Raw genomic sequence first — 12,186 nt, 5'->3', positions numbered from 1 at the left:
TTCAAATCCTCTGCAAAAGTTCAAATGTTAATTCCCTTGAGTCAAAGAGCTTCAGTACCAGAGTTCCTGTCGTGGCTTAGTGGAAACGAATCTGACTATAGCATCCACGAGGATGCGGGTTTCATCCCTGGCCTTGCTCAGTGGGTCAAGGATCTGGCGTTGCCATGAGCTGTGGTGTAGGTCACGGATGCAGCTCGGATCTGACATTGCTGTGGTGGTGGTGTAGGTTAGTGGCTACAGCTCCAAATCAACCCTTAGCCTGGGAACCTCCATATGCCAGGGGAGCAGCACAAGAAATGGCAAAAAGACCAAAAAAAAAGAGCTTCAGTACCTAAAGTATAAAATACTTTTCACCACACATGCAATACTCACCCTGGCAAGATTACCTCCTCATGGCCAAGGTATATCCTCTTATCCTTTAGGGAGTTTTGATTTATTATTTTTCCTCTCTGGCCCTACACTGATTTCCTTTCCAACAAAAAAAGAAAAAGAAGAGTTCCCTTTAAGGTTCCAGTTTGGTAATAATATGAATAGCAGCTACCATTTATTGAGCACGTACTATGTACTAGATTCCATATTAAGGAATTTTATAGACAGTGCTTCATTTAACCCTCACAAAAATCTTCTGAGTGAGCACTATTATTTTTTCCGTTTTGTAAATGAGGTAACAGATTTACAAAGACTGGGTAATGCTGCCTGGAGTCACAGGAGATCCGGGTCTTCCTGGTTCCAAGCCCAGCTGCTGACCACCACATAATACCACCCCCAATGTGTACCCAGTTGGACGCTGTTCCTTTCCTGGAAGTGTCAGCACACAAAAGCCCAGAGTAACAGGAGCCAGTGTTCAGTGACTTCACCCAGAGGATTCTGCACTTTCCCAGGAGGGCAGCTCCACAGACCAGTAAATCAGTGACTCACAGGATCTGTGATTCTTTTCTCTCGCCGCCCCCTCCCTCCCTCCTTCCTCCTTCCTTCTCCCACCCCCACCCGCCCCCATCTACCTCTCCCTCCCTCTCTCCTTGCCTTCCTATCTCTCTTTTATCCTCCCTTCTTCTCTCTCTCCCTCTTTCCCTCTCTCCCTGTCTCTCTCCCTCTCCCACCCCTCACTCTCATTCTCTTTTGCTCTTTTTTTTTTTTTGTCTTTTTGTCTTTTTAGGACTGCACTGGCAGCACATGGATGTTCCCAGGCTAGGGATCCAATCGGAGCTGTAGCTGCCAGCCTATGCCAGAGCCACAGCCATGCGGGATCCGAGCCATATCTGTGACCCCCACCACAGCTCACAGCCACGTGGGATCCTTAACCCTCTGAGCAAGGCCAGGGATCAAACCCACGTCTTCATGGATGCTAGTCACAGTCATTAACCACTGAACCAAGACGGGAACTCCCTCATTTGCTCTTAATCATCCTGATTATGGCTCAAGGACCAGCCTGTACAAATCATCCTTCCTGATATTCCATTCCACAAACATTTTTGGTCACAGCTGATGGCCAGTTCTTCTGCTCCTCTGGCTCTATCTATACGATGACTAAGAAACTAAAATATACTAAAGGTCTTTAATCACTCCCCATGAATCCTCTCTCACCTGGGCTGCTTTCTTAATCTTCCTGCTTCCCCTCGATCCTTCAGGGCCTGAGGGGTTGGCAACACTCCAGCACTACCTAGAAGTGTGGCATCCATGTGGCTCTCGGTCCTCTCATGCTCATCTCATTTGGTGCTTAGGAACTTGGTCTGAAGGCCAAGTTCAATAAACTCCATTCTGGAGGTCAGCGGAGTGGCTCCACTTAAGAACTCAACTTTCCAGTTTAGGAAGCTTTGAAAAGAAGCCTTGATTTTGACTTTAGGGATCAGGGCCTCTCACGTTGGCACCAGATCACAGTTCCTAAATACCACCCCCCACAAAAGGAACCAGGACTTGTGGAGAAATGGCTGGTTCTAGCATCTGTACAATCAAGGTGAACTTGAAACATTTGTGAGGGGCCAAGAATTAAGGAAGGGCTCAGAGAATGATGCAGAGAAGCCAGCTTAAAGGGTCTGGGTGGCCAATTCTGGGATAGTTTGAGCATCAAAAAAATGAGGATAGCATTAGGAAACATCGAGGAAAAAAAAATGAAAATTCATGAGTCCATAGTGCAAAAGAAGAGAGAGAAAAGCCAAATGTGGGAAAATGATAATAAAGGGTGAATCCAGGTAAAAAAGGCATGTAGTCCTCTTTCAACTCTCTGTGTATTTAAAATCTTTTTCAAAATAAGAAGTTAGAGAAAGAAGGAATAGCTCCTTAGTCTGGATACTCTGAAATTACTAAACCGATCTTTCTTGGCCATAAAAATAGGAAGAAAGTTCTCTCCTGGGCTCAGTGACTTCCAGCCCTTCTCCAATTCTCTTGCTTAATGCAACTGGTCAATGGTTATGAATGAATCAATCACATAGTGGATTTTAAGACTATAATGAGTTAGGTTAGTGCCATCTGGGACAAGCATTGTCAAGGACAGTGGAAAATAAAGGTGCTACAGTACTGAACACTCTATAACTCAAACCTAAGAGTCTGATCCTTTCTGATATTTTCCTGGCACTCCTTCCTTCTAAGGTTTGTATGGAACTCAGGAAAAAATGCCAGGGCTCTACAATGGTACTCAGCCTGAAGCCCTCCTTCTCCAGAATTAAACTGTCTGAAAGGATCGCTTGGGCGCCATCTACTGGGAAAATGCCCACACTGCCACGTGGCTCCAGTGCTGCGCCCTCAGTGCCAAGGCCCTCAGTCCTGCGCCCCAGTCATGAGCAGACCACCCAGGAGTTCAGCTGCCCCTTAAAAGAGGCAGGCAGCATCGTGCCCAGCACTGGGCAGGCATTCAACAAATACGGAAATGAATTACTTCCTCCTATAAATTCCCAGTATGTGCCGCAGATGATAACATAATAACATCATATTGATGTCTTCTCATGGTCAAGCCCTGTTTCCATGGATATATTGTATGTTCATGGAGGGCTCATTGTTTTCCCTGGGGACCAGCCCTGTGATCCTTAAGAAATGCTCCCTTCGTGTATGTGGCTGTGATCAGATAACATTCACTGTGCAGAACGAGGCTTTCAGAACAAGCAACATGGCACTGAACAAGCATAATTGAATCAACACAGAATGAGACAGAAGTATGACCTTTGTTTCGCCGACCACACTTTGATTTTTCTTTGTCTCCTCTCTCTAAATTTCAAGCTCCAAGGCAGCAGTAACTACATCCATCTTGCTCATCATTGCACCTAAGAGCATCCATTCCTAGTAGTGAGGACCAGTTGCCCTGAGCCAGTTTTGCTGTCCTTGAGAAAGTGTTTCTCAAGGATCACATGGATACCTTCACTAATCCAACTAATCAGACTCCATATTCAGACAACTCTCACGCTGAGGCTAAACCCAAGACTCAAGCAATAGGTGCTATTTGGAATGACACACCTACAAGGTTTCTTTGGGCTCTGTCTTCTGCCTTGGCTTTATTGACCTGCATGCAAATATTTTTGCCCTTCTCTGTTCTATCCCCTAGACAAACCCACCTACTCACACAGAGGACTGTTTAGGAAACATCTGTACCCCTCCCCCTTGGGGTAGCATAAACTCTCATGCTTGACCGATTTGGGGCTTAGCCTCAGAATGTGAGTGAATGTGATGTGAGCAGAGGCCTTACATGTGGCTGTGCATTTGGCCTGGCCTGTTAGGCCTCTATGACCCACTCTAAGAAGACCACACCCCAAGTTGCCTCTTTGGCCTGAGCCTTGACTCTAGAGCGCAACCTAGGCCAGCCCAGCTGAAACCAATTAAAGCCCAGCCAACTCAGAGACCCGTGATACAGAAAAATACCCATCTGTCCTCACATATGGTTGCGTGTGTGGCAAATGGAAGTTCCTGGGCTATGGGTTAAATTGGAGCTACAGCCGCCAGCCTACACCACAGCAATGCCGGATCTGAGCTGCATCTGTGAGCTACAGCAACACCAGATCCTTAACCCACTGAGCAAGGCCAGGGCCCAAAGTCACATCCTCATGAACACTATGTCAGGTTCTTAACCCATTGAACCATAATGGGAACTTCACATCTGTCCTTTGGAGGTTGTCTGTTACTCAGCAAAAACTGACTAATCTACATGAACACACTAGCACCCCTACTCCTGAAAGCTTCAACTTAGAAATGTCAGCCTCTGACCATAGTACCCCTTCCATCTACATGTCCCACGGCTTTTATTTTTACCATTAAGTCTGCTTTTCCTTCTCATCCAGAGCTCCAGTCCCATTCTCGCTCTATCAGGTTCTTTTTGGTTTCATGTCCTAGCCAACCTGGATCCCTGGACAGTCATGTCTCAGCCAGTGCTTGGATCTGCCAAATGACTGCTCTTACTCACCTCTGCTACCATGCTGCCAGGGAACATCACCCACCTGTCCCAGCTGCATCACCTCCATGGGAGTTCCAGCTTCCACTGGGACCTCAGCTTTGCTTGGGCATGCTTTAACTTATCACTAGATGGTCCCTTTCCTCATTCATCATGTGGCTGTTCCAAAACCTCAGTACCCTCAAGCCTCAGCTCCCCTTCCACTCCGCTGTCCTCTGAGATTTCACATTCCACTTTGCAGAGAAAACAGAGCTATGAGGAAGAACTCACCAGTGGGAGCAGGTGAGTACTATGGCTGAGGTTGAACAAGGGGTCTGCAATCACACAGACTGAGGTATCTTCCTCACTCTTCGCCCTAGACTCTTGCATTTTGCTATCGGTTTGAGCAGGCAGAGATTACAAATAACCCTCCATCCTCTATCTCTGCTGCCTGGAAATAACGTTTATAAAAGTAAAATGACTTAGGCTCCAAGACCACTCAGACTGTTCCTAAGTCCTGTGAACTAGACTGGGTGAAATAGTAATAGTTTGTGTATTGCTCCAGATCCTGACTTTCAGAGGAATTCTCACCATCAGGTTGCAGCAGAGGAGAATCGTAACCTGAGAGATGGGTTAGATTTCCACTCCATTTCCAAAGGATTATTGAAACTCCAAGGGGAGCACTAGTAAAGATTAAGTAATTCTTGGAGATTCAGCAGAAGCCAGAAAGAATCCCTTTCCTGGGACAAGTGGCATGCTGACAATTTCATGTGGGTTCCAGGAATTTAACTCAGGATTCAAGAAGTTTTCCAATAGAAATTCATATTTTAAATGCACTACAGACTTCACATTTTTGAAGCCTGATTCACCACCTGCTGACCAATGATAACACACAATTGCTTCTGGAAAGGACACGAGGCCTGCTGTGTGCAGACTGCCTTGGCTTCACTGACAGAGGGAAAGATTTACGAGCAGACAGAAAGCCCGCAAGACCAATTCCAAACAGATGTCCACACTCCACACCCAGCAGAGGGAAACGCCTCTTTGTTTTTGAGAGTCTTACCTAGAAAGCCCTCTGGCCACAAGCTTTGCAGAGCTCAGCTTCCAACAAGATAAACTGAGTCTCCTGCAAGCTGAGCCTTGAAGGGCACAGGCACTAGGGACCGAGGTCCACCAGGGTCTACTCACGCATGCAGTCTCCTCCGTACCAGCCCGCGCGGCACTCGGCGCAGTAGATGCCCTTCACGTAGAAGTCGTCCAGGGTACCCCCCCACGAGCCGTTTCGGCATGTCTTGCAGTTCTCAAAGATGGTACAACCTGAAACATTGCCAGGCAGATGGACGTCAGATTAAGCACATGCAGGTTCTGATGCGCAGACTGAGAGAGAAACTGTGTGCCTTCCCAGGACCTCGTCTCCACCAAGGGTATCTGGACCTAGAAAGGGCCCGGAGCCCTTGGGAAAGAGTGTTCATTCCCAGGGAAAGGCTAGAGTCACCAGAATTCGGACGGGGGAGTTTAGGAAGGTGGTCTGAGCCATCTTCCTAATCAGTGGCTGATTTTTTAAAAGATTCCATTTCTGGTCATAGTTATGAACTTTCATTTTCAATAAAAGACAATACTATTTAAAATTAATTTTTAATCACCCTGTTTTATAAAATAATAGAGATGAAAAGACCTCCCAATTTAAGATAAATTGACAGCAAATGCTTATTATTATATTAAAACCAAATCTAGGCGTTCCCACTGTGGTGGGATGGGATCAGCAGCATCTCTGCAGTGCAAGGACACAGGTTCAATCCCTGGCCCAGCACAGTGGGTTAAAGGATCCCAGGGTTGCTGCAGCTGCAGCACAGGTCACAACTGTGGCTCTGATCTGATCCTCAGCCTAGGAACTCTACACGCCACTGAGTGGGAATAAAAAAAAAAATCTAAATTACATTGTTGTTTGTACTGAAGGCAAAACCTCTTGCTGATCGTAAAATTTTTAACATTTTACAAAGATGTCATATCTCACTTATGACCAGTAACCTGAAAGGTACTATGAAATACTTAAAATATTTAGTAATAAGTTTCTAGAATGGTTTTACACTTTGGTTCTAATTCATTCTTTTTTTTAAAAAAAATTATACATTGAGATACTTCACATACCACAAAATTCATTCTTTTAAAATGTACAACTCAACGGGTTTTGGTATATTCTCAGAGTTGTGTCACCATCATTATTATCTAACTTTAGAACATTCCATCTCCTCCCCCACAAAAGACCCTCTACTCATTAGCAGTCACTCTCCGTCCCCCTGCCCCCAGCCCCTGGCCACCAGGAATCTACTAGTCATTCCACGTGAATGGAATCATACACCATACGGCCTTTCATGTCAGGCTTTTCTCATTCATAGATGATGTTTCAAGGTAAAATGAAATGACCTGTAGCAAAAAATAGATTCCACCAGTAATGGGTACTTTTTCTCTTCATCAAAGGATCATATGCTTATTGTGGAAGATTTAGAAAATTCAGACAAGAATTCAGCGAAGGCCACCTAAAATTCCACCACTCAGAGAAAAATGATCAGAGAGAAAGAAATACTCTTTGTGCATACACAAACACATTTTTGAAAAATTAGGCTCATACCATATACCATATATTCTGTTGTTAATGACTGACTTTAAATCTAATGATTGTAAACATTTTCCCATTCCATTAAACGTTCTTGTATGTCATACATTTCTCCGACTAGAGTGTGCCGTTGGAAACAAACTTAATGCCTAATAATGGGCTCACATGGGAAGGCCTGGCCCTCCCTTCCCAGCAGGCCACGCCGGTCCAGGATTGAGCAGTCCGCAGTCAAGGGTTATTTTTAAAACATGGTCCCCTGAAAGGTGAGGGATACTAAAGAAAGATAGAGATAACCAATCCCACTTCCTAAAGCAGAGAGCTAATAAGTCCATTGTTCAGCTGTGTGTCCTCGAGCAAACTGCTTGACTTCTCTGTGGCTTGAGGTCCTCATCTGTAAACCCAATGTTAACAACTATGCCTACCTCATAGGGTTGTTCCTGTTGTGGCTCAGAGGGTTAAGAACCCGACATGGTATCCGTGAGGATACAGGTTCCATTCCTAGCCTCCCTCAGTGGGTTAAGGAGCTGGTGTTGCTGCAAACTGAGGCATAGTTTGCAGATGTGGCTTGAATCCTGCGTTGCTGTGGCTGTGGTGCAGGCCGGCAGCTGCAGCTCCGATTAGACCCCTAGCCTGGGAACCTCCATATGCTGAGAGTGAGACCATAAAAAAACTTAAATTCACACAGGCACATAGCAAGTGCCCCCAAAATATGAACTATTTATTATTATTACTCTGCATGCCTCTACCTCCACTTGGCTTATCCCCACCAGAGCGTCTATCAATATCATGTTCAAGTTTAACTGCTTATTATCTGTTTCCCTATAATAGACCAAAGTCAAAGACTAAATCTTGTTCAACACTATATCCCCACACGTGATATATCTGGTACATAATAAGTATTCAATAAATATTATTATTTGAGTGAATGAATAAAGGGATACTTGGATGGATGAAAAATTGCTCATCTAGGCTTCTATTCAAGATAGCCAGCATAAAAAAAAAAATTAAAAAATGGAGTTCCCATTGTGGCTCAGTGGTTAACGAATCTGACTAGGAACCATGAGGTTGAGGGTTTGATCCCTGGCCTTGCTCAGTGGGTTAAGGATCCGGCATTGCCGTGAGCTGTGGTGTACGTCGCAGACGTGGCTCAGATCCCGTGTTGCTGTGGCTGTGGCGTAGGCTGGCAGCTGTAGGTCTAATTCGTCCCCTAGCTTGGGTACCTCCATATGCCACGGGTGCAGCCCTAAAAAGCAAAAATTAAGATAGCCAGCATTTTCTTGAGCTGAGAGCATACTTTTTTGCTTTGGGCTAAAATTAGGTCTTCATCAACCTGAAGTGTATATATTCAGCATATGGGTGTGATTTCTGCAGGACAGAGACATGTAGCTCGCTCTTTGCACCCTGTCCTGACTTTGCTTTCCTCTCCCAGGGCCTCCCTCCCAAGAAGATGAATTGCTAATCCATTCATCAAATTTCATCTGGCTCATACCTGGGTTCCAGTGTGGCCTCTGCATCTTTAAAGGTCATCTTCACCCCTGTGCCACGCTCCCCTCTGATTCCTTGTCCCCTGTGGCACTGAGGAGGCCAGTGGATGCAGAGTCTGACCTCAGTGACCCTCTCTCTCAGCACAGTCACTCCTGGGCTCTTAGGTGCACATGATGAAACCAGCCAGGTGATTAAGATGAGCAGGCTGTGTTAAAAAGACACTAAGGGAGTTCCCCCTATGGTGCAGTGGGCTAAGGATCCGACTGCAGCTGCTCTGGTTCCTGCAGAGGTGGGGGTTTGATCCCCAGCCCAGCACAGTGGACTAAAGGATCCAGCGTTGCTGCAGCTGTGGCTTGGATTCAATCCCTGGCCCAGGAACTTCCATATGCCACAATGTGGCCGTAAAAAACAAACAAACAAAAAAAAAAACCAAGGCACGGGGAAGTAGCTCAAAGAAATGCCAGGAGGGTTAGAAGACTGAGTTCAGAGCTACACAGCTTAGAAATGCACTAAAATATACAGCAAACTTGCTCCAGTGGGGGGCGCCAGTGCTGCTGGAAGTCACTGTTGCCGTCCCCACCACCACGCCCTGGACACTGACCCTCATGTAATTACTGCCACCAGAAGAGAAAAGATGGTTATCTATCATAATGACAGAAATGACAGAAATTCTAAAACCAGGCTGAGCTCCCATTTCTCACCTTTGAGACTGGCAAAATTCCCAAATGATGCACTCTGTTGCCAAACTTTGGCAAAAGAATACTCTCATGTGCGGTGGCTGTGGGCACCAAATGCGTGGAGGAGCACTTGGCAAAGACTGGCAAAATGACACAGCACCTCGCTCTGCCTCAGCAACCCTTCTTCCAGGAACCTATCCCAAAGATATGCTGCAAAAATACTAGCTGATACATGCCTGAGGCCATGCACTGTAGTAGTATTTATAACAGCCAAAAGCTAGAAATAACCTAAATACTCATAAACCATGGTAATCCACCCAATGCATTTACATGCAACTGAAAAAAGAAATGGAAAAAAAGGCTTTATATTGTCAGTGAGTGATCTCCAGCATATATTAAGAGAAAAAAGCAAGATAGTTAGCAGTGTTTATGGCATGCTGTCTTTTTGTACAAACAGCAGAATGATACCTAAATGTATGTACATATTTGCATGGATTGTCAAAAATAGCAAAAAGATGGAAACAATACTACCCATATATCAAGTAAGTGGTATGACATCGCAGACAAAATCATAACATCAGTTGGCTTTAAAACATGGTATTTGACTGTACCACGTACTTAGTGAGATATATTCTAAGGTGAATAAAACCCAGAATCATCAGTGATCTTATTGTTAATATGAATAACGCTGTTGTTATTTTGTAAGATTATCCTATAGATAAAGCAAGTAAGGGATTAGGTTACTATTATTAGGAACAGGAGTTTCACTACGAGAGAAAAGATAAATATAAAATCAAAGAAGTTAAGTAACAACCTTGGAATATCACATTTGAACTTGAGTAGCAGTTTAAACTCATTTAGAAAAATATGGGAATTCTTGTCATGGCTCAAGGGAAATGAACCAGACTAGTATGCATGAGGATGCAGGTTTGATCTCTGGACTCACTTGGTGGGTTAAGGATCCTGCATTGCCATGAGCTGTGGTGTAGGTTGCAGATGAGGTTCGGATCTGGCGTTGCTGTGGCTGTGGTGTAGCTCGGCAGTTACAGCTCTGATTCGACCCCTAGCCTGGAAACCTCCACATGGCCATAAGTGAGGCCCTAAAAAGACCAAAAAATAAAAAATAAAAATAAAAAAATTTATGGAATTCCTGTCATGGCTCAGCAGGTTAAGGACCTGACGTTGTCTCTCTGAGGATGCAGGTTCAAACCCTGGTTTCACTCTTTGGGTTAAGGATCCAAGGACACCACAAGCTGCAGTGTAGGTCAGAGATGCAGCTCGGATCTGGTGTTGCTGTGGCTGTGGCATAGGTCACAGCTGCAGTTCTGATTTGACCCCTGGCCTGGGAACTTCCATATGCCATGAGTGTGGCTATAAAAAAGAAAAAAATACATATATGCATAGGAGTTCTCCTGCGGAACAGCAGGTTGGGGGTCTGGTGTCGTCACTGCAGCAGCTTGAGTCACCGCTGTGGCTCAGGTTTGATCCCTGGCCTGGAAAATTCCGCATGCTGTGGGCACGACCCCCCAAATATATATATATATGGTTTCCTAGCTCCATTCACTTAAAAAACCAAACAGAACCTTGTAACAATGACAGTCCAACAGCAAGGCACATCTCAGGTGACCAGATCATGGTGTCAGACAAGAGCTCCATGGAGAAATGGCTGATTCCAGACCTAGGGCAGAAGTTACCCCTGGCCTCACTCAGTGGGTGAAGTATCTGGCATGGCCATGAGCTGTAGGGTAGGTCACAAAAGCTTCTCGGATCCTACCTTACTGTGGCTATGGCGTAGGCCAGCAACTGCAGCTCTGATTCGACTCCTGGCCTGGGAACTTGCATATGCCACAGGTGCGACCATACAAAAAAATCAAAATCAAAATCAATAAATATTTTAAATGCCTGAGGTCATAATGACACTTACGCACACAGAGAAACCTCTCTGATCACCAACAGGGACTGCTGGGACATCAATTCATTATCGTTGAAAATTGTTTTTTGTTTTTTTTTTTAAAACACTTTCTCTGGCCTTTCTTTTCAGGGCAACCCCATGGTTGCTGTGGGACAGCTCCCCACTACCTAGTTCGGAAGATCATTCTCAGCATCAGTCAAGGTGATGAGGTGGCTGCTTCCTGTATGACGTAACAAGAGGTCAGGTACAGATGTGGCCAGTGTGGACGGCCTTCTTTCTTTTTAGGGTCACATCTGTGGCATATGGAAGTTCCTGGGCTCGAGGTCAAATTGGAGCAGCTTGTGGCAATGCTGGATCCTTAACCCACTGAGCAGGCCAGAGATCGAAACTGCATCCTCATGGGTACTAGCTGCGTTCTTAACCTGCTGAGCCACAATGGGAACTCCTGGATGGCCTTCTGTATGAAGCAACAGGTAGCCCACAGCACTGCCTATAACGTTCTCTTACTTATCTTGTGACCCCGTGCCATCTCATCAAACTCTCACAACAGTAACTGCTAAGCTTTTGAAAACACCAAAAATCATTCAGAGACATCAGTACCTGCTCCAAGGACCCCTAGTCAGAAGACTCTGGCTTAGCTCTCAACACTTCCTTAGAAAATCTGGAGGCACTGCTCCACCGTTTTCCTATATACCACACTCAGCATGAGAGACTTGGAAGAGTGGGTTTCTTTTCTGGATCTGATGTGCAAAGGTTACACTGAGGTTGCTCCTGTTTTAAAGCTCAGCAGGACTCTCTTCCAAGAGGGAAGAAGGTTTAGAAGTATCACTTGTACATCTGAGCCCGGGTTTCTTTCCTCTGCTATAGGTTTCCTCAAAAGAAACTTCCTGGTAGTTAACGAGTATCATTTTCTGTGTTTGTTAAAGAGGAGAGGCAGAAAGGAGAGACACTCCCCAAGTACACTGGACATCCTTTTAGTCTTTAGTTTAAGGAAGATATATTTTAAATTCTCTATGCCCTCCTTTCCATCAGGCATAGAAGAGAAAAGTTAAGACTCCCCTGGGAGAAATGACACTTACAAGGCAGCAGAGCTGAAAGCACCAAGAAAACATTCAATGATTTGTCAATCACACTGGAAACATCGGAA

General features: G+C 45.2%; 1 protein-coding gene across 20 annotated transcripts in view; it reads right to left on the bottom strand.

Annotated features, from left to right (window-relative positions):
- The window catches only part of PAMR1 (peptidase domain containing associated with muscle regeneration 1), a 170,479-nt gene that overhangs the window by 45,058 nt on the left and 113,235 nt on the right, over positions 1-12,186 (bottom strand). For all 20 annotated transcript variants that reach the window (XM_085009513.1, XM_085009512.1, XM_005660990.4 and 17 more), the window contains 1 exon segment: positions 5,540-5,668. In XM_085009513.1, the coding sequence (XP_084865639.1) occupies positions 5,540-5,668 (129 nt within the window).

This window comes from Sus scrofa, chromosome 2, assembly GCF_054392235.1.
Source record: "Sus scrofa isolate SSC_HxYL_T2T_F1_AM1 chromosome 2, Sscrofa_HxYL_maternal_Yorkshire_Landrace_v2.0, whole genome shotgun sequence".
Classification (NCBI taxonomy): Eukaryota; Metazoa; Chordata; class Mammalia; order Artiodactyla; family Suidae; genus Sus; species Sus scrofa.
This window is presented reverse-complemented; position numbering and strand designations above follow the sequence as displayed.